Raw genomic sequence first — 27258 nt, forward strand, 5'->3', positions numbered from 1 at the left:
TCAGCAACCTCAAAAACCCCGGAGGACCTGACTGACTTGTGACTCTAACTACCTGGGACTCCCACGAGCAGTGGTACTGCTCAAAGCAAGTAACGGACCCCTGGCATTAGCCAGGAACCGCAAACACTGCACACTCTGCACCCGCCAAGCCTGGCCTGTGCCGGAGTGAACAAAGACCACGAGGACGTCCCCCCAGCGACTGTGACCCCGAATCCAGCACCCAAGGACCCACCTCAACGCTCCAGACGACCCCTCCAACCGCGACCAGCAGAGGGTAAGATTTCCCAGACACCAAAAGGCACCCCTGCACCCGGCACCCTTCGGCCCCCTGTGCCCAACTCCTTGGTGCCTACCTATCCTCAAACTACCCAACTTACCTCTCGAAGTGGTGGTCACACCTGAAGGATCTTTGTCCCCCAGCTTGCAGCCTTTGAGCTTCTCCATTGAAATCCATGGAGCGCCCGACGGCTCAAAAGCACCCTGCACCCTGGAGTGCCCCTGGCAGTGCAACCTCTACTCTAATCTCCTTCCCAGTTTGCCCAGTGACCAGGAGACAAGCTTCCACAGCCGCGTGGCCTGCTAGCCAGCAGCCACCAACCAAAGGCCCCCTGCCTCCCATAGGATAACATTGGGCCTAACTTGCCTCTTGCTGACATTGCTGTCAATGTTGAACTGCCTCTCTTTACATACGCTGATGATTCTCAAATCATTTTCTCGCTTTCCAAATCGGACTCTTCTTCTTCCTTCTCTTGCTCTCCAGTTGGGCTTACGCCAAATTACTGTCTGGATGAATAAAAACTATTTGAAACTAAATGCCAATAAAACTGAGGTCCTTATTTTAGGCAAGCAGAAAGATCGTTGGGGCTCCTGTCATTGGCCGAATGAGTTGGGTACTCTTCCTCGGCCTGTTGATCATTTTCGCAACCTGGGCTTCTATATTGATGACTCTTTGAAAATGCATCATCAAGCAGTTAAAGTTGCGGGCACCTGCTTTACCATCCTGAAATGGTTGCGCAAAATTCTTTGGATGCTGCTGAAAGATACCCAAAAAACCGTAGTCCATGCTCTTATTACATCAAGGCTGGACTACGGTAACGTTCTGTTTTTGGGTGAAAATAAGGCTGTGTCCCGTAGGCTGCAACTTGTACAAAACTCTGCTGCCAGACTCTTGTGTGGTGTTCCTAGATGTTCTTCTATTTCTGAACATCTTCGTGATCTACATTGGCTTTGTATTGAACAGCGGATCGAGTTCAAAGCTCTGACCTTTATGTTTAAAATCAAATGGGGGCTAGCACCGGACTATTTACAGACTCTTGTCTGTCCCTATGTTCCAACTCGTCATCTTCGCTCTGCTTCACTTGAAAAATTTCACGTTCCTAGGTTCAGACTCTCCAGAATGGGAGGTAGATCTTTTTCCGTTTTGGGTCCTTCTCTCTGGAACTCAATTCCTCTTGCCATACGTAGGGATTCTTTGTATCCCCAGTTTCGTCGTTCACTGAAGACTTGGCTTTTCAATCAATAATTATTTCACTTCTCAGTTTCTGTGTTCAGGCGCCGGGAAACCCTTGTTGGGTAGCTGTTGCGCCATATAAAATAAATAAATAAATAAATAACTCACTCTGCACCCGGCTGCCCCTGTGCCACTGAGGGTGTAACAACTGTACTTACCTGACCCTGGGTGACCCCTGAGTCTATGTCCAGAATCTTAACTCTGCCTGTCGAGTACTTACCTAAAAGCCGATAACTCACTTTTCTTCCATAGGGTAACATTGACTGGTTGCACTCGGAAATTCTTCTAAGCGTCAAGTTTTGAAACTTTAAAATATTCATTTAAAATCAGCCGAATTCCGAAAACGAATTTACTCACCTGTTATCAGGAGAGATCCCAGTGCTGGATCTTAGTGCCCAGCACTGACCCTGAAAAGTAATTACAACCGTACTTACCTATAACTTGATTTTCCTCCATAGGATAACATTGCCTGGTTTTCACCAGAAATTCTTCTGTCAACTTTTAAAATACAATAATATTCCTTAAAAATCACAACTGTAACCAAAACGTGTTTACTCAACTGTTTACAGGAGATGTCCCTAGACTGAATCTAGGATCCAGTCCTGTGGTAAGAAAAGTAATCCAAAAAGTAATCAATTGCATTTAACTAGAAATTCCCATTGAGCTCAATGTTATATTGTGTTTGAAATTGTGTTGCCTATTGCAACAACTGTATCTATTGCATTCAAAAGTCTATTGCATATTGAAAGTATTTATCTAAAGCATCTCATTCTGAGAAAGTATATTTTGATACCGGTTGTTGGTTCTAAAATAAAACAACAGTATATTTTTATACAAAACCATTGGCCTAGAGTTCAGTCCTTGAGTGTGTGAGACCATTTGCTGACTGAGTGTGTACACTTTACACTGTCCTCTGATACTGCCTTACTGCTCGACCAAGCTACCACTTTGGAGAGTAAGGTTATATCTAACTTTAGCCTCTGCCAAACGTCTGGGGACTGTGGACTCTGTGCACACTGTACCTATTTGGGAACAGTATATACAGAGCCACTTTCTTACACCAACCACTTCTGATAATCATCCTGAAGTGCATATAGTGCACGGTATTCGCTTACCCTGCCGATATGAAGCACGAAGCTGATCAGAAATCCAGAGAACTGCCTTCACACCCAGCTTAGTGCCATAATTCCGGTCAAATGGGGTTGGTGCTCCACCCTAAGGATAAACAAATTAGAACCATTACATAATTATTAGAAACAATATAGAAACGATTTAAAAACACAGAAAATACATAAAAATGCATACAGTTTTAGGCATCAACTAGAATATTACATCTTGAGGCAGTTTTGTAGTGGCACAACATTTGAGGAGAAGCACACAAATAAGTAATATGCACATTCACCAGAGTGAATGGATGATCAGGACTTAGGTAAATAAATGTACAAGTATGAGGAAAGTTGTATGCTATGTCGAGGAAGATTAAAAAAAAATAATTCAAATTAGAAGGTTATGATGAACAATGAGATCTAAATACCGACCAAATCACAGTGGGTTTATTATCTTTATTATCCACGAAGGGTATTTATTAGAAATGGGGAACTTACCATTACATATATGACACAAAGTTCAAGTATTACTTATGAATGTTCATTCCCTGACAACAGCTTGGTGTTTTGACTGCCCCCAAATTGTGTGCTCCACATTCTCCATCTTTAAACTAGCATACCATCAGAAAAGCTTTAGTAAAATGAACATTCAAAGTAGTGCTTGATTTTTGCTCCCCATCTTTCACAACTCATTGGGAAACCCTGCAACTACACACAGAGGTTAGAACTTTCAAGAAATAACTATTAATGATTAACCACATATGCACACCATCTTGCTTGACAGGTCCTTCTTTTTACCTATGCATTATCACCTACCAGTTCCCACATATATCCCTGACAAGTACTATTGAAACAATGCATTTCCCAATGGGATTGGTAAAGTGGCTCTTGCTGAGGAAGAAAATATAGAATTAAAAGTAACAAATTCCTAGCAAGGTATATACAATTTGTTAGAAGGCGACCTCAGAGGGGCCCGGAGGGGGCCCTGTCAGTCCTGAGACCCACCCTCGAGGTATCGTAGCCGGGCACTGGCGGGAGACTCCTCAGGGGAGAAATCTCGTATCTAGGATCGTACACTCGGCACCACACGACAAAGAGACAACACACCGAGAGTTCTTAGGAATAAATCTTTTATCAGATCGGAGTTGTAGGATCTTTATGATCGGCAAGGCAAATATATACAAGTGGAGCGCGGGCTCACAAAGTCTTGGAGGGGGTTAGGAGGTAGCGGGACAGTCTTTGGAGAGATGGATCAGATGCAGGAGCGTACCCGGCGCACAGCTCACAATCCTCGAGCTGGGGGATACGCTTGTCGTCGTGGGGTCCGGCGGGACCAAGAGAGTCTGTGGGAGCCGCGAGTCACTCAGCAGGGCTCAGGTACAAGTTCGGAGGTCTTACGATCTTCAGGGAGCCGCGAGTCACTCAGCAAGGCACAAGCACGAGTTCGGAGGTCTTACGATCTTCAGGGAGCCGCGAGTCACTCAGCAGGGCTCAAGCACAAGTTCGGAGGTCTTACGATCTTCAGGGAGCCGCGAGTCACTCAGCAGGGCTCAGGTGTTTCCAAGGCGAATCTGCCGGACAGTCCCAGAGCACCCCTTGTTATAGGGCGACTCCTCTTTGATGTCCGGAGTCTGTGCAGGCAGGGGTCTTGTCACCTGGGGGTCGCTTGTTGGGGGTTTCCTGCCATTGTCCTTTGATCCTTTCAGGGCCGGGTCGGGAGGAGTCCCAGACACCCAGCAGGCGTGGAGCCAGCCCTCGGGGAGGCCGGCGGGTCGATTGAAACCCACCTTCCCAGGGAAGCGCAGAGGTGTGATGGAAACTGCTCCTCCCTTTCTCCTCCCAAGGGGAGCGCAATGTCCTCCAGCCGGAGTGGCGCCTCTAGGCCAGGGTCACGCTGGGGCCGGGCGGCCATCTTGGTGCATGAAGTGGGCACGCGGGCCCGGTGTGGCCGAAAGGAGGAAGGCCACGGACGGGGAAGTCCGGGTCGGGTGTGTGTGTTCTGGTGGGAAGGATCGGCTAGGCCGTGGGCTCGGGGCTGGTGTGAGGTGCAGGGGTCAGGTCTGGCTATGTTACGAGGGCCGGGTCTAACACGCGTCCCCCCCCAGCTGAAAGCCGGAGAGAACTACCCATCCTCTTGGGGGTTCTCTTCGCTGAGGCGGAAGAACCGGGAGAGGCCATCGGCGTTGGCGTGGTCCGTACCAGGGCGATGTTCCACGGTGAAATCCATCCCCTGGAGGGAGATTGACCACCGCAGTAGCTTGGGGTTTTCTCCTCGCATCTGCATGAGCCATCGCAAGGGGCGATGGTCGGTTTGGACCTTGAAATGGGTGCCGAACAGGTAAGGGCGTAACTTCTTGAGGGCCCAGACTACGGCGAACGCCTCGCGCTCGATGGTGCTCCATCTCTGTTCCCTGGGCAACAGCCTTCGGCTGAGGAAGGCTACGGGCTGGTCTAGGCCTTGGTCATTCACCTGGGAGAGGACTGCCCCGATGCCATGCTCGGAGGCATCGGTTTGTACCACAAACTCCTTGGAGTAGTCGGAGGCCTGGAGGACGGGGGCAGTGCACATGGCCGCTTTCAGGGCATCGAACGCCTCTTGGCAGGCAGGGGACCACTGCACTTTCTTGGGCTGTTTCTTGGACGTGAGTCCCGTGAGGGGACCGACCAGGCTGCCGTAATTCCGGATGAATCTCCGGTAGTAGCCCGTGAGGCCCAGAAAGGCTCGGACCTCCGTTTGGGTAGTGGGGGGTTCCCAGGCTAGGATGGCGTCTATTTTGGGCTGTAGAGGGGCGACCTGCCCGCTTCCGACCTGGTACCCCAGGTAGGTTACCGAACCTTGCCCAATCTGGCACTTGCTGGCCTTCACGGTTAGGCCTGCCTGGTGCAGGGCGGTCAGCACCCTCCGGAGGTGCTGGAGGTGCTCACTCCACTCAGAGCTAAAAACTGCGATATCGTCGAGATATGCAGCACTGAATTTTTCCAGCCCGGCCAGGACTCTATTTACCAGTCGCTGGAAGGTGGCCGGGGCATTTTTCATCCCGAAGGGCATCACGCGAAAGCGATAGTGCCCATCCGGGGTGGAGAAGGCGGACCGCTCCTTGGCTCCTTCTGTGAGCGCAATTTGCCAGTAGCCGCAGGTGAGATCGAAGGTGCTGAGGAACCGAGCAGCCCCGAGCCGGTCAATGAGCTCGTCGGCTCGGGGAATGGGGTGGGCATCGGCTCGTGTGACTTCATTGAGTCCCCGGTAGTCCACGCAGAAGCTGAGTTCTGGGGCGAAACCGGGGGCAGCTGCTTTTGGGACCAGGACCACGGGGCTGGCCAGGGGCTGTCTGAGGGTTCGATCACTCCTAGGGTCAACATTTTTGAGACCTCGGCTTGAATACAGGACCAGACCCGATCAGGGACCCGGTAGGCTCGGTGTCTCACCGGTGGGCTGTCCCTGGTATCCACGTCATGGACACACCAGTCGGTGACCTTGGGGACCAGGGAGAAGAGGTCAGAAAACTGCCCTAGGAGCTGGCGGCAATCCTCACGTTGCTGAGGAGTGAGGGATGGGGAGACGTTCACTCCTTCTATGGAGCCGTCCTTCTCTTTGGTACACAGGAGATCGGGGAGAGGATCCGACTCCTCCTCGGACCCGTCATCAGTGGCCAGTAGGAGGCTCAGCTCTGTCCGCACAAAGTGGGGCTTGAGGCGGTTCACGTGGAGGACCCGGAGGGGGTCCCGGGGTGACTGGACGTCCACCAAGTACGTGACCTGGCTTTTCCGCTCAACCACTTTAAAGGGCCCGGTCCATTTATCCTGGAGGGCGCAGGGTTTCACGGGGGCCATGACCCATTCCTGCTGGCCCGGCTGAAACTCGACCAGAGTGGCGTTCTGGTCGTACCAGCGCTTCATCTCCTCCTGGCTCGCCTCCAGGTTGGCTTCGGCCATCTCTCGGAACCTCCTAGTCTGGTTTCGGAGGGTCAGGACTTAACGGAACACATCGCGGGGGGGCCTCGGGCCGCCGCCTCCCATCCTTCCTTGACCAGGCTGAGGGGTCCCCTGACGGGGTGGCCGTAGAGTAACTCAAAGGGGCTGAACCCCAAGGATTTCTGGGGAACTTCTCGGTAGGCGAATAGGAAGCAGGGGAGCAGGACGTCCCACTTACGCCGGAGGGGCTCTTCCAAGCCTGCGATCATCCCCTTCAGAGTCCAGTTAAACCGCTCTACCAGGCCGTTTCCTTGGGGGTGGTACGGGGTGGTGAATTTATAAGACACCCCGCATTGTTGCCATAAGGACTTCATGTATCGGGAGATAAAGTTGGTATCGCGATCGCTCACGACCTCGCGGGGAAACCCCATGCGGGAGAAGATGCCCATCAACGCCCGGCCCACCACGGGGGCTGTGACGGTGCGCAGGAGGATGGCTTCAGGGTATCTGGTGGCATGATCCGCCAGGACGAGAATAAAACGGTGCCCTTGGGAGGTTGGGGGGGTCCAGAGGCCCCACGATGTCGATCCCGACCCGCTCAAAAGGGGTACTGACGACAGGGAAGGGTTGGAGGGGAGCCTTGCGCTTTCCTCCGCTCTTCCCACTGGCCTGGCACGTGGGACAGGACTTGCAGTGGGCTTCTACATCTGCTTTAATTCTGGGCCAGTAGAAGTGAGTCACGAGGCGACTGTAGGTTTTGTCCTGGCCTAAGTGGCCTGCGAGGGGAACATCGTGGGCCAAGCCCAGGAGGAGGTTTCGGAAGCGTAGGGGTACCACCAGCACCCGGCCGGACCCTAGCTCCACTGACTTCTGCTCGCTGTACAAAAGGTCATTCTCCCAATACACCCGGTGCGTCCCAGTCTGGTCGCCTGCGGCTTGGGCCTCTGCCTGTTGCCGGGGCCCGACCAGGGAAGGACAGGTAGCCTGCTCTCGGCAGAACTCCTCTCGGGAGGGGCCCCCTTCGTGGTGCCACTGGGCCAATTCGGGCAGATCGCCTAACTCGGTGACCTGGGCGGAGTCGGAATGCGGGGGTTCGTCACTGGCGACCGACCCTTCTGGTGGGGGGATGTGGGGACCCTCGGCGGGGACCATCCTAGCTTCAGTGGTCGGGGCGTCGTCGACTTCCCTCAGGGGGGTCAGTTGGGCCGCCATGGATCGAGTGGTGGCGCACACCCACTCAGGGAGGCCCATCATCCCTAGGTGGGTCTTGCGCTCGACTTGTTTCCAGGGGGAACTTTCCAGGTCGTTGCCCGGGAGACAGTCGACTGGCTGGGAGGTTCTCACTGCGACTTTCAGTTTACCGACCACCCCTCCCCACTCAAAAGGCACTAGGGCTACTTTACATAGGCTTTCCGTGTTGTCGGCGGAAATGACCGGGCAAAAGACGTTGGGGAGGACCTGGTCTTCGTGGACTAAATGACTGAGGACACCGGTGATGCTGGCCCCGGTGTCACGGAGGGCTTCTACTTGGTGGCCATTGATCGTTACGAGCTGCCCATATTTCTTCGTGTTGGAGGGTAGGAGGCTTCCAGGGACCATTTCTCTATCTCCTAAGGATACTAGGGCCATGGCTGCGGGTTCCCACTCTTCGGTCTCCTCAACCTCCTCCCCCAGTGCTACATTGGCTATCTGTCTAGCGGGGGGTGCTGCCTGGGTGGTGTGTGGGGCCATGGGGCATTCAGGGTCGTTGGCGTAATGCCCGGGCTTCTGACAACGGAAACAAGTGATGGTCAGCCGGTGCCCCCGTCTCAGGGGGGGGCCGGATACAGCTGGTGGGGGTGCCGGGAAAGGCGGAGGTTGGGACTTCGGGGGACTAGACTGGGACTCCCTCTGCCCTCCCTGGTTTCCCCCCCCTCTCTGGCGGGGTGGTCCCTGACTGGCTCGGGGGTACTCTCCTACAGGGCCCCGGGCGACCCGGGTGTTGGTCCAGCGATCCGCCTCGACAGCCAGCTTTCTCGGATCCGTGAGCTTGCTGTCGAGCAGATGCTGGCGCAGTTCCACAAAGCAGTTCCCAGCCAGGTGTTCCCACAACATAAGGTCTGTTAGTTCTTCCAGGGTGGTTACCTTGCTGCCCTTGATCCACCCATCGAAGGGGCGGCTGAAGAAATTCACATACTCCACCCAGGTGGTACCCGGGATCTTCCTGCAGTCCCGGAACCGCTGGCGGTACATCTCCGGGGTGAGGCCGTACCTTGTGAGGAGGGCCGCTTTCATGTGGTCATAGGAGGTCTGCATGGAGGTTGGTAGGTCGAGCAGGGTGTCCCTCCCTTCGCTCAGGAATCGTCCCCACAACCCGGCCCCCCAATCCTTCTGCGGGACCCGATGGGAGGTCATGGCGACCTCGTAGGCCCGGAACCACTGTTGGATGTCATCGTTTTTGTAATATTCTTTGGCCACATCCTTGGGGATGTGAACCTTCTGCTCCGCCGGGGAGGCCGCCTCTCGGTTCCCCGGGGGCCGCGCTTCTTCGCTTTTTGCTTTCAGCTCCATTTCCTTCAAGCTGCGTTCATGTTCCAGTTGAAGTCTCCTTCCTTCGTGTTCCTGTTGGAGTTTCTTTTCTTCTAGTTCTCCCTGCACTCGCAGCTGTTCCACCGCTAGCTTTTTCTCGGCTAATTTCAACTCGCCCTCAATTTTGAGTTTGGCTAATTCGAGTTCGTGATGGCGACTTCTTTCTCTGTCTGCGAGTTCCTCCGGGGATAGACCCCCGTCTGGTACAAAGCCTCGCACCTGGTTGCTGCTGCGTTCTCCTTGGGAGGGTCCAGCTTCGTCGTGGGGCTCCCCTGCTCCTTCTGGGCGGGAGGCTCCAGAATCCACCCAAGCTTTCAGTGCCTTTTGCATATCTTCTTTGGTGTTGAGACCAGTGGTAGCGATTCTGAGTTCCTTACAGAATTGTTTCAGTTCTTTGTGTGTGTACTCTTCCAGCTGTTCCACCTGGAACACGGTACTGGTGTCGTTTTCTGTGAGAACCACAGCGTTTCCTTCTGCCATCTTTGTCAGTAGTGCGTCAGCCGTTCACGGTACGATCTCTAGATTACGGGCCCGAATCCCGTCGCTTGCTACCAATGTTAGAAGGCGACCTCAGAGGGGCCCGGAGGGGGCCCTGTCAGTCCTGAGACCCACCCTCGAGGTATCGTAGCCGGGCACTGGCGGGAGACTCCTCAGGGGAGAAATCTCGTATCTAGGATCGTACACTCGGCACCACACGACAAAGAGACAACACACCGAGAGTTCTTAGGAATAAATCTTTTATCAGATCGGAGTTGTAGGATCTTTATGATCGGCAAGGCAAATATATACAAGTGGAGCGCGGGCTCACAAAGTCTTGGAGGGGGTTAGGAGGTAGCGGGACAGTCTTTGGAGAGATGGATCAGATGCAGGAGCGTACCCGGCGCACAGCTCACAATCCTCGAGCTGGGGGATACGCTTGTCGTCGTGGGGTCCGGCGGGACCAAGAGAGTCTGTGGGAGCCGCGAGTCACTCAGCAGGGCTCAGGTACAAGTTCGGAGGTCTTACGATCTTCAGGGAGCCGCGAGTCACTCAGCAAGGCTCAAGCACGAGTTCGGAGGTCTTACGATCTTCAGGGAGCCGCGAGTCACTCAGCAGGGCTCAAGCACAAGTTCGGAGGTCTTACGATCTTCAGGGAGCCGCGAGTCACTCAGCAGGGCTCAGGTGTTTCCAAGGCGAATCTGCCGGACAGTCCCAGAGCAACCCTTGTTATAGGGCGACTCCTCTTTGATGTCCGGAGTCTGTGCAGGCAGGGGTCTTGTCACCTGGGGGTCGCTTGTTGGGGGTTTCCTGCCATTGTCCTTTGATCCTTTCAGGGCCGGGTCAGGAGGAGTCCCAGAAACCCAGCAGGCGTGGAGCCAGCCCTCGGGGAGGCCGGCGGGTCAATCGAAACCCACCTTCCCAGGGAAGCGCAGAGGTGTGATGGAAACTGCTCCTCCCTTTCTCCTCCCAAGGGGAGCGCAATGTCCTCCAGCCGGAGTGGCGCCTCTAGGCCAGGGTCGCGCTGGGGCCGGGCGGCCATCTTGGTGCATGAAGTGGGCACGCGGGCCCGGTGTGGCCGAAAGGAGGAAGGCCACGGACGGGGAAGTCCGGGTCGGGTGTGTGTGTTCTGGTGGGAAGGATCGGCTAGGCCGTGGGCTCGGGGCTGGTGTGAGGTGCAGGGGTCAGGTCTGGCTATGTTACGAGGGCCGGGTCTAACACAATTTAATATAGCACTCTAGTCTCCCTTCTTCACAAGAGGTTATGGATTGGTTTAGCTGAAAACACAGTGGGAAGTGCTCACAGCATTTACTAGTCAGCTCTTGAAGAAAATGTTGATGTGGACTTTTTAGGCAAAAGCACAACTTTCATGGATGAGACATCCCTGCTTCCCAAGCGACGGTTTTACTTTTCATTCATGGTGCATGGGTCATAATGTTCTATCCTAGAAGCTGTCTTTATATGTAGTTTACCAAAAGGAGGTATTCATATGAAGAAAGTTGTGATGACCCTTAGAGGCTTACAGGGATTAAATTAACAATCCCAAATGCTATCTTTTATGGTTGTGAGGGCGAGCAGTTTAGGCTTATCAGACGGTAGTGTTAAGCATTTGTTGTACACACTGAGTCAAAAAGGGTGACACACACTCAAGAAGAAACTCGAGACCAATTTAGAAAAGGAATATGCTACTTACCAGTATGCATCTGTTCTTGGCATGTAGAGCTGCAGATCTACACACTATGCATAGATCGCCATCTGGTGTTGGGCCCGGATGTTTGCACTTGTTTTTGTCCTGGAAAGTCTTTGGAAGTCACAAGATAGGTTACTCCTCCTTAGGATGATAGTGTGCATGGGCATCGGCTCCATCCTCAGATTGTTTTTCGCCAGCAGGGAAATGATGGAGCTTAGTAAGAAACAGGAAATATGCCCATGTATGGTGTATCTAAATAAGATCATACTGGAACAGACAAAGGGAGCCAGGGAGGCGGGTTGGTGTGTGTAGATCTGCAGCTCTACATGCCAAGAACAAATGCATACTGGTAAGTAGCATATTCCGTTCGAGGCATATGAGCTGCAGATTACACACTATGCATAGAGTGTATAGCAGTACCCCCCGTTAGCGGCGACCACCAGTATCTGCTGCAGTAGTTTGAAATAGTGTTTTGAGTACAGCCTGGCCCACGCTTGCTTGTTGCTTAGTTTGCACATCTACACAGTAGTGTTTTGTGAATGTGTGCGGTGTAGACCATGTAGCTGCTCTGCAGATGTCATCTAAGGGAATGTTCCCTAAAAATGCCATGGAAGCCCCCATCTTTCGTGTAGAGTGGGCTTTAAGAGGAACAGATAAAGTACGTTTTGCTTTGTGGTAGCACATTTGTATACATTTAACAATCCATCGAGCTATCCCCGATTTTGATATGGGGTTGCCTTTGTGTGATGGTGAGAAAGACACAAAAAGTTGTTTTGTCTTACGAAAGGGTTGTGTTCTCTCGATGTAATAGAGTAATGCTCTTTTAACATCTAAAGTATAAAGAGCTCTTTCTGTGACTGTCTGTGGTTGCGAGAAAAATATGGGCAACTCCACAGACTGATTGAGGTGGAAGGGAGAAATGACTTTAGGAAGGAATTTAGGATTAGTTCGGAGAACGACCTTATTATGATGGATTTGCAGAAAAGGTTCCTGAATAGTTAGTGCTTGTAGCTCACTAACTCGTCGTAGAGAGGTAATGGCCACTAGGAAAGCAACTTGTTAGGAATGGTAGCTCACATTTATGTAGAGGTTCAAAGGGAGGACCCATTAGTAGTGTGAGAACAATGTTCAAATTCCACATAGGTGAAGGTGGTACTCTGGGAGGAATTATTCTTTTGAGGTCTTCCATAAAGGCTTTTATGGCAGGTACTCTGAAAAGTGATAGATGCTGTCTGTTTTGTAGATATGCCGCTATTGCAGCAAGATGTAGTATAATAGATGTATAGGCTAAGTTGCATCTTTGGAGGTGTAGTAAGTAACCTATGATGTGTTGGATAGACACGACTAGGGAATTGATGTTATTGTTATGACAATATATCACAAAACATTTCCACTTGGCTGCATAGCAGGCTCTAGTGGTGGGACGTCTAGCTTCTTTAATAACGTTCATACAGTCAGGGGGAAGGTTAAGGTAACCGAATTCTAAGACCTCAGGAGCCAGATCACAAGGTTGAGCTGAGCTGGGTCCGGGTGTCTGATCTCTCCATGGTTCTGGGTTAAGAGGCGTGGTGAGGTGTAATTTTTGTTGCGGAACTACGGACAGTTTCAGCAATGTGGTGTACCACAGTTGTCTGGCCCAAGTTGGAGCAACTAGAATGAGTCCGTGAATGTTGCTGTAGTTTGCGCACCACCGGTGGAATGAGTGGGAGAGGCGGAAAATCGTACGCAAATCTGCCTGACCAGTTCATCCATATCGCTTTACCTTTGGACAATGGGTGTGGATATCTGGCGGCGAAGCTTGGGCATTTGGCGTTTTCGTGGGTGGCGAAGAGGTCTATCTGTGGTTGCCCCCACATTTAAAAGAACTGTTGAAGAACCTGCGGGTGAAGTTCCCACTCGTGGATCTGTTGCGTTTGACGACTTTACAGATCTGCCATGGTGTTGTGGACTCCTGGGACATGTTGGGCTTGGAGAAACATATTTTGAGGTATAGCCCATCTCCATATGCTCTGTGCTAGCTGGGAGAGCTGCAGAGAGTGTGTCCTGCCTTGTTTTTGGATGTAGTACATGGCTGTCATATTGTCCGTGCGGACTAAGACAGCTTTGCCTGATATCTGCTTTTGGAATGCTTTTAAGGCTAGGAATATGGTTAGTAACTCCAGGTGGTTGATGTGGAGTAACCTTTGTTGAGGTGTCCACCTGCCCTGCATGGTGTGATGTAGTAGGTGAGCTCCCCAGCCGGACAGCGATGCGTCTGCTGTCATGACTATCTGGGGAACTGGCTCTAGGAACGGTCGCCCTTTGGAAAGGTTCTTGGTGTTCCACCACTGCAGAGAGCGATGAGTGCGACAGTCTACCAACACCAGATCTGTTAGCTGACCTTGAGCCCGGTTCCATTGGCGTGCTAAGCACTCTTGTAGAGGACGCATCTGGAGTCTTGAGTGAGGCACTATAAATATGCCAGAGGCCATCATCCCTGAGTTGCATGAACACTCGAGCTGGAAGAGTGTTGCGGCTGAAATTTGGTGAGGAGAGCCTGCATGCTTGCTATCCTGGCTGGACTGGGATAGGCTAGCGCTTTTGAGGTGTCTATTGTGGTACCGAGGTATTGTGTGTGGGATGGTTGCAGAAGGGACTTCTTGTGGTTTACCGTGAACCCCAGGTCGTGAAGTAGTTGGATAGTGGCGTGAGAGTGTTGTCCACACTGGATGTATGAGCTGGCTTTTATGAGCCAGTCGTCGAGATATGGGAAGACGTGAACGTTTTGTCTTCTTAAGTGGGCTGCCACTACTGCTAGGCACTTGGTGAATACCCGTGGTGCTGTTGTGACTCCGAATGGGAGTACTTTGAATTGATAGTGCTGCCCATCCACGACAAATCTGAGATACTTTTTGTGAGCCACGTGAAGGGGAATATGAAAGTAGGTGTCCTTGAAATCTAGGGTAGCAAGGAAGTCGCCCTGTGAAAGAAGAGGAAGGACCTGTTGAAGGATGACCATGTGGAAATGGTCTGAGTGAATGTATAGGTTTAGGGGTCTGAGGCCTAGAATAGGTCTCAGAGAGCCGCCCTTCTTTGGTATGAGAAAATACAGGGAGTAAACTCCTGTGTTTTGTTGTTGCACTTTTTTGTAGGAGGGAGATTACCTCGTGCTTTAGCAGTGACAAATCTTCGTGTGACATTGGACGCTATTTGGGTGGTATGTTTGGGGGATAGAGGTAAGTTCAAGACAGTAACCGGATTGAACTATTTGTTGCACCCACCTGTCTGATGGGATGGTGGTCTAGACAGGAAGGAACTGTTGTAGTCTTCCCCCGACTGGAGTGGAATGGTCTGGGGGAAGTTGAGGGAAGTCATTGGGTAGGGGTGGAGGCAGAGCGGGTGTTGTTGGTTTTGCCTCTGCCTTTGTTATGGTTTCCCCTGTAGCCTCCTCCCTGGTAGCCTCTGGTGAAGGTGGACTGGGTGGGAGCTTTGTAAGAAGTGGAGGGGCTATGTGAGGAGTAGCCTCTTGGGGTGCTCTTGTAGGATGGGCGACGAAAGGAACGTCTGGGAGCTTGCGACTGCAAGGCTCCGATAGATTATGCTGTGTCTGTATCCTTTTTCATTTTTTCAAGGGATAGGTCTACGTTAGGGCCAAATAGGTGTTCCTGATCAAATGGTTGGTTGAGGATGGAACTTTGCACTTAAGGTTTAAAACCTGAAATGAGTAACCAGGCATGCCTACGCAAAAGGATACTTGTGTTTATTGCCCTTGAAGCGGTATCTGCTACGTCTAGGGCACAACGGATGGAGGTGTTGGTGATAACCTTACCCTCTTGTATGAGTTAATTGGCCCTATTTTTGTATCTCTCTGGGAGGTGTTGCATTAGGGACTCAAGTTTATTATAATGTGCCCTATAATACCTACCTAATAGCGCCAGAGTGTTGGTGATGCGCCAGATGTTTGCTGCTTGTGACGCTGTTCTCTTGCCAGAGGCATCCAAGAGTTTAGACTCTTTATCTGGTGGTGGGGCGTCACCTGATGTCTGAGAATTGGCCCTCTTTCTAGCATTGGAGACTACGAGGAAGTCTAGTGGTGCGGGGCCCTTAATGTAAGCTGGGTCAGTAGTGGCAGCCTTATACTTTTTCTCGATCCTGGGGTTAATTACTCGAGACCTAACAGGATCTTTGAAGACTTCTGGTGCATGCTTGATGACCCCTTTAAGCATGGGTAGAATTGAGGTGGACTTTTGTGTGTTATCAAAAGTGTCCATAAGGAAATCCTCCTCCACTGGGTCTGTGTGTAGTTTAACCCCGTGGTAGTGCGCAGCTCTATGGACAAGCTGGTTAAAGCCCATGGTGTCCGGGGGGGGGGGGGGGAGGGGGGGAGGGAGGCCTGGAAGGGTTGATGTCATCCTGTGGGACGTTAGGGACATCTGGAGTGTGATAGTGATCCAAGGGGTCTGGGGAAGCAGGTGTACTAGAGTCCCCTAGATCGTCCGCACCCCCCCTGTGTCATCAGAGGTGTTATCGTCATCATATCCACTGGAGTAGGGGATGGTGTAGGAGAGCGGCGTGTTGGGGGAGGAGGAGGAGGAGCAGGAGAAGGGATGCTTAGAGGAGAGGTGGCAATGTGCCTCTTTTTAGGTGGTGGAACCAGTGCAGGCGTATCCAGTGGTCTTTTCTTGGAGCTAAGAGTCAAGTGACCAGTTTTAGGATCCTTTATAAGAGTCTTTTTAGTTGGATCTGGTTTAAACAGTTCTTCTGTAGGAGGCAGATACTTCAGCGCCAACAGTTTCGGTTCCGGAGGTTTTTTCGGCACCGGCTTAGTAGCGGTTCTGTGCTCTTTTGGTTTCGAACCGTGGGTTTTTACAGTCTGTGGCCGTTGGAACCTGTTGTTTCTTCGGTACCGAGGCCTTTTTCAGCTCCGGAGGTAGTTTTTTGCTCGGCTCTGAGTGTTTCGGAGCTGGTGCTTGTCTTCGGTGTCGAGTGCTTAGATGTGGAAGCAGTGGTCAGCGTGGATGAGGAGGAGGACGGCTTCTTTCTCGGTGTCGGTGGGTGTGTTTCGGCACCGATAGTAGGCTGACTCGAGCCCGAGTCGCCTGAAGGCTTAGTAGGCTTCTTTGCCGGGCCCGAGGGCGGGGCATGGGAAGCAGTCTCTCGGTGTACAATTGGGCCCGAAGGTGAAGGTGTGACCGAAGCCTTTTTAGATGGTATAGAAGGGGGGGGGGGGGTCGGGTCGACACCTCTTACGACCCGCTGTGCCGGAGTGATGTCCTCAAAGTCGGAGTCATCTGCTTCGGAGGCGCTGATGAGGCCTTCTTCGACCAGCTCCTGCTCTGGCACGTTGACACCCTCTTGAAAGATGTCGTTTGGGATGGATGCAGACGAGCGGGCCATGGCTCTTCGAGCCCGTCGGTCCCGAATGGTCTTCTTGTTGCGGAATGAGGCGCAAGCTGGACAGTCTTTTGCCTCGTGCTTCGGTGACAGGCAGAGGTTGCACACCTCATGCAGATCGGTGTGGGGAAACTTCGACCCACATTGAGGGCACTTCTTGAAAGGCGTCCTTTCCATGAGCCAAAAGATAAGGCCCAGGTAGGCCCGAAGGCCTTCGTCTACGACCTGAATTGAAGACTTTGAAGCTATTGAGACTTGCGTCGATTGGAAAACACGATCGAGACAATACCGTCGAAAAGGGTGAAGGATTGCACGGCGAAAGTAGAATCAGTAACGGTTCCGAACGTGAGCACGAGAAACACATCCTAGCCCGATGGCGGAAAAAAACAATCTGAGGATGGAGCCGATGCCCATGCGCATTATCATCCTAAGGAGGAGTCATCTATCTCGTGAATTCCAAAGACTTTCCAGGACAAAAACAAGTGCAAACATCCGGGCCCAACACCAGATGGCGATCTATGCATAGTGTATAATCTGCAGCTCATATGCCTCTAACATAACATTTTTATAGAATTTGTTTTAACACCATGAATCTTGTAATTAGGTAAATATTTACGAAGACGCCAAATTTTACAGTGGAAACAGTAGAAAATGGCAGCTGTCCGATTTGAGGCATGAGCCCCGAACGCGGTAATGTTATCCTGTGGGAAAAACATTCACTGCACAGGGGTCACTTGCAAACAACTTACAGGACCGATCTTCTGGACTCAAGGTAAGAAGGGGCCAAGATCCTAGAAAGCACGAAGAATTACATTTTATCCGGCACTGGGGTGTCCAGGTTGAGAGGTGCTTTCAGCGGTGGTAGCCTATGACACTAAATGCTCTAGTCAATGGGATAAGGGCCTGTAGGAAAAAGGGTTCAAGGAGGGACCAGGGGAACAGTCCAGCAGAACGCGGGGGGGGGGGTGGGGGGGCTCCACTCTTGGGGTATCACGGCCACGGAGACACTGGAGGTTTCAATACACTCTGGTTGTGGGGCTCGGTGCATAGATGTCAAGAGGGGCCCTAAATACTGAATTTAGGGGAGTTAACGGGGGTGAAGGGTAGTAGCCAATGGGCTACTTACTCTTAGAGTCACTACACCCCATATATGACCTTTTCCTCTGGGGAGTGGGCATAATCCAGTCCCAAAGTTCCCAATTCCACCAAAATCAAGAAGGTGGAACCCTTCTTTCGTGGAGCACGTTAGGCAACCCACCTTAGGGAGATGACAAGCCTGTTGGTGCAACATGCCTACTTGCATAGCCAATTTCCCATCTAAACTGGTGTCAAATGGGCCTCAGGGCAGGGGGTAGCATCTCGCAGGTCTGGGGGATGCTGGTATTACATATTAAAGGCAGCAGGGGCTTTGAAGCCCCTGGCCTTGATATGCTAAATCACTAGCCATCTTGCTGGATGAGGTGTAAACACCTCCTGCCAGAGCAGGAATTGTTTCTGACCTCAGAGCACTGGCTGTCATCTGCAGGGGGTCAAAATCTTGTCTGTGGTGGCAAGCCAGTAGATACCAGTCAGCCAGCACACTAAGAGGCAGATAAGCTTTCAGGGGGCACCTCTAAGGTGCTGTGAGATAGTGCCTCTTTTGACCTGGTTAGCTCCCCACTTTGTGCCTGGAAAATGATTAGATTGTAGTGCACAGGGCCCCTACCAACCAGGTCCCCTGTGCCAATGCTTCTTCTCTAAAACTATTCCACAATTTGCCCTCCAGGTCCCTGTAATTCCCTAATAAATGGTACCTGGGTACCAAGGGATTTGGACCTGTAGAAGGTCTCTTCTAGGGACCCCTTACCTAGGCCATGCAGACTGTCACTGCAACATGCATGTCCTGGTGCAGACAAAAACAACAAAGTCGACATGGCACACTACCTGTGTGCCATGCTAACCAGCACTGCTTAATGTATAGGTAAGTCACCCCTCTAGCAGGCCTTACAAGCCTTAAGGCAGGGTGCACTAATCTCAGGTGTGGGCATACCTGCATGAGCAGATACGCCCCTACAGTATTTAGGTCTAGTCCCTAATATCGTAAGTGCCAGGGAAGCCATAGAGAGTACATGGGCTGTGACCTCGACAACCATGGCGACTTCACTGAACACAGGAGTGTTTGGTACCGATATACTCCTCTCAATAAACCCACACTGATGCCAGTGTGGGATTTATTGAAACATGTACTCCGAGGGCATCTCAGGGGTGCCCCCCATGAAAACCTACCAACCCTAGTGTGGTCTCAGACTGGCTTCAGGCAGCTTGCCACCACCAGACATGTTTCTGGAATCCTGGGTTAAAAGCCTCTGCTTTCTGGGACCAGAAACAAAGCACATCCTGGGCAGAGTTGTCACACCTCCTGCCCCAGGATGGGCACAGGGCTTGAGAGGGGAGCTTCAAAGATCTGCCACCTTTGTAATGTGACCCCCCAGGCCTCTGCTGCTAGCAGCAGATGGCAGCCTCTGATTCATACCCCCATTTTGGGTGGGAGAATCTGCAGGAAAACCTAGGAAAAATAGGGTGTGTGCCCTTCTTCACCAACTCCACCCCTCAGGTGGGGGAGGCGGAGTAAATCACATTTTTCAGTGTCCACCATCTTGAAGATGGTGGGACTTACCTAATCAGGGCTAGGCTATACCCCCTCCAGGGTGGTATAATAGTGGGTGTAGACACCCCAGGTAAGGAACCCATTGGTCTCCACCTGCTACTCCCCTTTTAACGCTCCTAAATCTAGTATTTTGGTGGCTCCCTCAGACCCTGAAACTAGATCCTGCCACTCTAAGAAGGACCAAGAAGATGCTGTGCAGAGAAGAAAGTCAACACCCACAGACTTGGCCCCAGCCCTACCAGCCTGTCTGCATCCCTTGAAGATCCTGTGAAGAAACACCTGCCCTGCAGTCAGCAACCTCCACAATCCCTGGGAAGACTGCCTGCCTTCGAAGAAGACTAGAACTCCACAAGAAAGCAACACAATGGACTCTGGTGCCCTCCAAATCTGTGATCCCTGACCACTCCGCAGCAGATGCCTCCGGCCTGTGTCCAGGTGGCCACCAATCCAGAAAAGGTTCCCCAGTGATCCAGAGTCCAAATCCAGCATTGGCTGACCCCTCCTCGACTCCACGACAATGCCTGCAGTGTGAATCCAAAGGCTCCCATCTACTGCGACCAGCTCCAGTAGGAGAAACCAGACTTCAAAGAACACCCCTGCACCCGAAGCCCCTGGGCCTTGAAGAGCTCGACTGACTGTGTCACTATGACCTACAGCATCCCCACTTACTTCTGCTGTCGCTGGTTTTCTTTGTGCAGCCTCCAGTTTGTCAACTGTAGCATGTTTTCCCAACCAAGGTTCTCCAGTGAATTGCATTGGGCACCCGACACAGTGTTTGCACCCTGAACCAGGATGCCCCTGTGCTGCATGTGTGGTGCTGCCTTGTGGTCCCCCCGTGCTTGCCTAAACCTCCAAAGCTTGAGCCCTTGCAGCCGCTTTACTTACCTGCAAGCAGCGTGTCCTCAAGCACCCCCAGTTTCCATTGGGCCTGATCTTCAACTTTGACCTCTGCACCCGGCCCCCCAGAGGCCCTGGTGGTGCAGTGTTTGCACTTACCTGAACCGTGCCCTCTGCTGACCCTGCAACCCTTAGACTGGAATTGTAAATGGGTTACTTGCCTGTAAAACCGACTTATTGTTTTCCTCCATAGGTTAATATTGTAAAGACTGAAAACTGCAAGGTGTCCACTTTTGAAACTGAAAAGAATTTCTATTGAAAAATAGGTCTTAAAATCTGAGCAAAGCTAATTTTTATAAAATTGGTGCGGATATCCTTTGAGTCGTGTGCCCGTTATTGGTCATTGTTTGCACAACAAATGTCTTACACCCTTGTGTGTTCGGCCTAAGGCTGCTCTCCCACACTACCACAAACAGAGCACTTTGGGTTTGCATTGAGCCCTTTACACTTCTGAGGGAATCTCTAGACTCTGTACACTGTATAACCATTATACCATATACAGAGCCAGTTTCCTTCAGTCTGGGTGCATATCTTAATAAATTCCCTACTGGCATCAGTACGTATTTATTAAGATAAGGTGTTTGATGCCAAACACAATAGGTTTCAGCAAAGCCATCATGTAGCTGGGGAACTGGTAATGACTAGTGTCCAGTACATATGCTTAAGATTGTTTCCTTGTTCACTTGTACTATCTAGTAATTGAACTAGACAGCACAGGGGCATATCTGCTCGTACAGATATGTCCTCTTTTTTTTTTGTTTAAATCGGTTTTATTAACATTTTGCACATAATTAATAAAACATACAGTCAGAGCCGTGCTCATGTAGCAAGTGGAAGAAGAAAGAAAAAGTGACTGTCAGTAGCACGGTGTACAATGCTCAGTAGCAACAGGAAAAACAGAGATGTAAATTATGGTGAGTACATCAAATCAATAGCACAGGAAGGACAGAGCAGTGCTGGAGAGTCACGGCACTGGGTATACAGATATGTCCTCATATGTAATATAATGCATCCTGCCTTAGGGCTGTAAGGCCTGCTGTAGGGGTGACTTGCGTATATTGAGTGCATTGTTTGTGGGCAGTGAACATACGGTGTGTGCCATGTTTTGTTTTCACATTTGTTTGCACCATTTCACGCAGACTGCAATGGCAGTCTGCATGAGTTTTGTAGTGGGTCCCTTAGGGTGGCACAATACATGGTGCAGTCTTGAGGTAACCTCTTTAGTACTCATACCCTAGGTACCAGGGGTACCATTTACTAGGGACTTACAGTGGTGCTATTAGTCTTGCCAACTGGGGTACAACTGAGCAGTTATCTTGTTTTAGGGAAAGAGCACTGGCACTGGGGACCTGGTTAGAAGGATTCCAGTGCACTTCTATTAACATTGCATTAAATACCAAGCAAAAAGGAAGGGGGGTGGGGGGGGAGGTGACCATGTAGTTTCATTTCAATAATTTATCCAATTTCATTGTAAAATCATAAAAGTGCAGTGCAATATATTGTAAAATCTGAATACACTAACATATAATAAAAATTCATAAGACTAAGAAAAAAAGTCTCTAATGCTAATCTAGAACAATTTAAAATGCTCTTTCTAGCATAAAATACAGCCCACAAGAAACTTGACATACTACAGAATATCTCCATGGTAGACAAAGATTGTGGATAAAGATAAGCAGGGAATTGAGCGGTCTTAAAATGGGCAGAATATAATGTTTTCTCAGATTGTTCTAAAATTTACAGAAAAGAACTAAATGCATATTACTCTGTGCCATCAGAGTGTCACAGGGACAATTTATTAGTATTACAGACCAATCATTCATTTCAGGGAAGCTAATTAAACGATGATAAATATCCAATCTGAGGCGGGTGAGGACAAATCTATGCCTAGAGTTTAATACAGATTTAAGGTAAGGCTACATTTCATACGTAGTTAAGATGGCTCGATTTTTTAATACACTAGGCTTTAACATTTCGGTGGTCAGCCTAAGATTCTCAAGGCGCGCCATACATTTATTTTTCAGATCTTTTCTAGTATTGGCTTCCAGGGATTCGGGCTACTCATAGTAGTGAGAATACCCCAGATCACAGACAAAACAGTTGGATAAATGTCAACCAGGGTATAAACAAGTGTAAACTCGCCTTAAGGCAATGCCTGATAGTAGCACAATTTAATACAGTATAGTCCGATGTCCAAATTTTGTGCCATAATCAGATGGGCTGCAGCATTATTAAGTCCATAAGGAACGGCAGACCTAGTTTAGCATGACAGACATATGCAGAAGAACTCTTTGCAGTGGCAAGACGATACCTTAGAAACTCATTTTCCACTGTCGGCAATGAGCTAGTTAATATGGCCCCACATTTTCGCCGTATATAAAGCGACATTCACACATTTGGCTTTATAGATCATTATCATTTCATCAGGGGGGGGTTCATACTCAGCCTTCTGGCAAAGTTTTGTAGAGCCATAGTTGCTCTTTTAAGCTGTAAATTCCTAGTGGATATGGCATGAGTTCATGAGCATTCTTTGTCAAATAACATGCCCAAGTATGAAACCATGTCAAAAAGGGGCACTTTGGCACTTTAGCACCATTTCTCTGAGCCATTTTCTATGTGGTAGAGGGGATTTCTTTAGATGACCAACAGCTACTCCTCTCCTTTTCCAGGAACCCAAGCAGGCATGTTGCCTTAGTGCTAACTTGGAGCACCAATATCCATGCACAGAGAGATGTAACTTCTCTTACTCAATCCCCTACAATAAATTGTTGATGTTTGGACTCCTTTCATAGCCCATTAAAGCTATGTTTTGCTTTGAAAGAAAAATATTATTTAGGCCATTTATTTATTACAAGCTATTTTAATTTAAGATTTGGGCTTTTTGTTTTTTTTTAAAGAAAAATTACTTTATATAGAACATTTTTATTGCAAACATAAGCCTGTTTACCTGATGCACTATGATGATCAATAAGTCCCACATTATGGCTCTTGCTGTAACCTCAGATCGAACACAAATGGGAACAACAGCCCAAATCAGGATTACAAAGTTTTTTAAACTATTGTGATTCTTTATAGAAAAGGAAATCAATACTCTATCCCAATCCAATCAATCAATTATTTCACTGCCAGTTTAAGACAAAAATGTATTGATTAGAGAAATTCATTACAAGATTACAAGATATCACTTCATACGTTATTAAGGTGCTCTTTGAGAGAATTATAAAAAAGAAAAAGGAAGGTCTATCACAAACAACTTCTATCAATAGAGATCAACCTGAGTTAGGGCGATAGTTACACATATTCAAAACATTGTCTCTGAAACCGGCCCTTTCAGCATACATTTTCTCCTTACTTTTCACTCTATACATTTCATTAAGACCACGTTTGGCCTAAGGGTTTGTGATAGTTACAATTCTGAGTGATCAATGATCTTACAATTACTGTAGCAACAACAACAAATCTTCTCTGTGCAAACCAGGCATGGAATGAGCAACACAAAGCTATAGTCTTATTACTGGAGCGAAAGTCAAAGGAAAAATATTCAAACTTGAATAATCACAAATGGAGCTCTGGCATACTGCCAACTTCAGACAATTCCAGAATATATACAGCATTTTCCAAAGTCTGTGTCGCTAAACTTAAGTTAATACAGATAAATACTGGTGTTAAAATTATTGGGCCTAGAGATTAAGTTTTGTGGGAAAGCCACACTTTTGTTTTCTTTTCTTGTGCACATTTGCCAAGAAAAATCTCGTGAAAAAGTGAAGGAAAGCAGTTCAGGCTTACTGTACTGCATAAAGCCACAGTGACAAAAGTTTGCATTCTAAGCAAGGGGATTCATGTAACATGAAGCTATAGATTCCAAGGTTTAGTGTGCACCAGTGCCATCAATGGATTAGGCTCACAATAATGAAAAATAATGTGAAATGGAGATACAAAAAGTGATGCATTACCCACTTCATTCTTTAGGGATAAAAATGCCATCATTCCTATTAAGATGCACTTTATAAGCAATATGTGCTTGCAAAAATAAGCCATCATACATCAGTGCTCAACACATTATGTTTCATGGGGTACCCCAATATAGGCTTGAGTAGTCCCCTAAAACTTCACCTAGAATTACCGTACCATTACACTACAGAACGGGTTTCAGTATTGACCTTTTACCTAGTTAAGCGCTGCATCAACGTCATGTGGTTTCCCCCGAAAACTAGCCTCATTAATTATGCATAAGGATTCTCAGAATCACAGCAGGATTTCCATCTTCTGCATAATGTTGTTATGTTATGTTAGAACTATATTTCTTGAGCGCACGGCTACCCAGAACGGGTGTCCCGGCGCTTTGGCAGAGAGTCCTGAACACAACCAAGAAAAACCCAGCGGCAGAAACACTGTAGGCCCACTGGTTAGGCGGAGAAGAGGAGCGTCTTGAGCTCCTTTCTAAAGGCCAGAAGATTGTTAGCCTTGCGGAGTGACAGAGGGAGCTCATTCCACAAACTGGCCGCCATAAACTGGAAAGACCGGCCTCCCATCCGCACGCGTTTGATCACTGGTACCTCCACTTTAGCCAGGTCAGCAGATCTCAAACTCCTCCGGGGAACGTAGAGAGCAATCCGCTTCCTGAGGTAAGCTGGGCCAATGCAGTAGAGGGCTTTAAACGCCAACGTGAGGACCTTGAAACTAATTCTGCTAGGGATAGACAGCCAATGCAGCCTACCGCGCAGTAGAGAGGCACTGGCTCTCCGTGGAAGGCCAAAGATGGCTCTGGCCGCCGAGTTTTGGACAACTTGCAATCTGGATACCAGATATTTAGGCAGACCAGAGAAAAGTGCGTTAGCGTAGTCTAAACGCGAGCCCACAAGTGCTTGCACGATGTTCTTGCGATATTGAGGGGAAAGCAGTGGGAGAAATTTCCTCACCATCTTCAAGATACCGAAACATTTCCCCGCCAGGCCCGTGATGTGGGGACGAAAAGAAAGACTGTCGTCAAATACCACACCCAGATTTTTTACTTGGGCAGATGGTTTCTCAGGGGGGAACATGTCGGAAGGCCACCACGATTTCCAGCCAGGGTCCTCAGCGCAGCCAAAAAAGAGCAACTCGGACTTATCCGAGTTACATTTCAGGTTCTGGTGCTGAAACCATGCAAAAACAGCACTCAGGCAGTCTCTGATTCTGTCGCCATTAAAAACCTCTCCCTTCCTGCAGGTAAACAGGAGCTGGGTGTCATCAGCGTATGAGATGACCCGGGCTCCAAATGCCTCAGCGACCTTCGCCAAAGGGGCCACATAAATGTTAAATATGGTGGGGCTCAGGATGGATCCTTGAGGCACCCCCACCTCTAGCGAAGGCATTTCTGCGGAGAACGGAGGAGCCCAGATCACCTGCCGACGGTCGGTTAAGAAGGATTGAAACCAGTCCAACACCGTCCCCCGCAGACCTACCTCCCTGAGTCTTAGGAGGAGGCCGGCGTGTGGGACGGTGTCGAATGCCGCCGACAGGTCCAGCAAGACCAACATAGCCTTTCCCCCCAAGATCAAGCGTTTCCCTGATGGCGTCGGTCACCTCCACAAGAGCTGTCTCCGTACTGTAATTGGCACGGAAACCAGATTGGGAGTCATGCAGCAGTTTGTTATTCTCTATAAAGGTGGTAAGAGTATGCTGAACATGTTTCTCCGCCACCTTCGCCAGAGCAGGGAGGAGGGAGATTGGTCTATAGTTGGCCCACTGTAAAGGGTCGAGCAGAGGTTTCTTAATGAGCGGGAGAATAAGAGCATGCTTCCATTCTTTAGGGACCACTCCAGAACTCAGAGACATGTTGAGCAAGGGGTTCAGCAAGTTGTTAATAGCTGGTGCCACCGAGCTCAGGCATTTAGCCGGACACGCATCCAAGGGGGATCCAGATTTCAACCGGGAAAGCAGCTCCAGAGAGGACTCGCAGGATAGCGGGGGGAACGTCGAAAGAGTGGGCGCCAGCTCGGCTGCAGCGGATGGAAGGACCTTCAGATCACTTTCCACAGCTGCAGCCACTTCCAGGGACCCCACCCGATCGAAAGAGTCCTGAATCCTACGGATCTTGTCCACAAAGAAGTCAGCAAGCTGCTTGATCCACTCCTCAGTATGGGAGTGAACCCTAGCGGCCGCCACCGGCTCTACGAATTCCTTCACAATTCGGAATAGTTCCCGGCTCGTGTTATCAGCCTGGTCTATTCTATGCTCGAAGTAGATCTTTTTAGCTTCGGCAATCTGTCTGTGATAGGATTTTATCGCACCCCTGTACTTCAGTTTCTCCTCAGGCGCATATCTGCGCCGCCAGAACCTTTCAGATCTTTTGCAGTCCTGGCGCGCTTTTCGCAGAGTAGCGGTGAACCAAGGAGCGGAATCCTGGCAGGGGGCTGTCCTGACCGGTTTCCGAGGGGCAAGCTCCTCGAATCTTGTCCGAAGCCAGTCCTGGACTAGCGGCAGGTCGACTTCTAAGTTCCCAGTCGTAATGCAAGGATGTGCATGGAGTGCGTCAGCGAGCATATCAGCTGACACCAGGTGAAAGGCTCTAGCTTGACGAGACCCGTCCTTATGAGCTCTTTGACTCGTCTGGTGCTCAGCTAACAACACGAAATAATGTACAAGTTACTTACCTTCGGTAACTATGTATCTGGTAGAGACAATTCTAGCGCAGATTCCTTAACCTAGAATTATCCCCAGGCTTGAGACTGGACCCAGAAAACTTTCTTGCCCAGCATCTCTGCGCGCCAGGGGCAGTGCCTCGTGACTCCGCCCCAACGTCCTCAGCGGGCGTTACGTCAGCGAAGTCACATAATCTCAACCCCAGTGCGCTGACGTCAGTTTGCTTCGGAGAACTTTTCCACGCCACAACGCGGAGCCATCACAACAAAACTGAGGAGAGCATGGGAACAGTGTGCGAAAAAAACAGAGAAACAAAGGGAGAGACAAAAGGTGAGGAACAGCACCAGGCGGTACAGAGGCGCCAGGAGGCTACAACAGGAAAGCCAAAGCAGGAAGAGAGCAGACCACCTATGAGGAACAACTGTGCAAGCCAGGTGGTAGCACCAGGCAGCAC

General features: G+C 50.0%; 1 protein-coding gene across 2 annotated transcripts in view; it reads right to left on the bottom strand.

Annotated features, from left to right (window-relative positions):
- PFKL (phosphofructokinase, liver type) overlaps positions 1–27258 on the bottom strand; it is a 433821-nt gene that overhangs the window by 20513 nt on the left and 386050 nt on the right. For both annotated transcript variants that reach the window (XM_085648708.1, XM_085648707.1), the window contains one exon: positions 2626–2725. In XM_085648708.1, coding sequence (XP_085504834.1) covers positions 2626–2725 — 100 coding nt within the window. The remainder of the gene's footprint in view (positions 1–2625; positions 2726–27258) is intronic.

This window comes from Triturus cristatus, chromosome 3_2 (assembly GCF_964204655.1).
Source record: "Triturus cristatus chromosome 3_2, aTriCri1.1, whole genome shotgun sequence".
Taxonomy (NCBI): domain Eukaryota; kingdom Metazoa; phylum Chordata; class Amphibia; order Caudata; family Salamandridae; genus Triturus; species Triturus cristatus.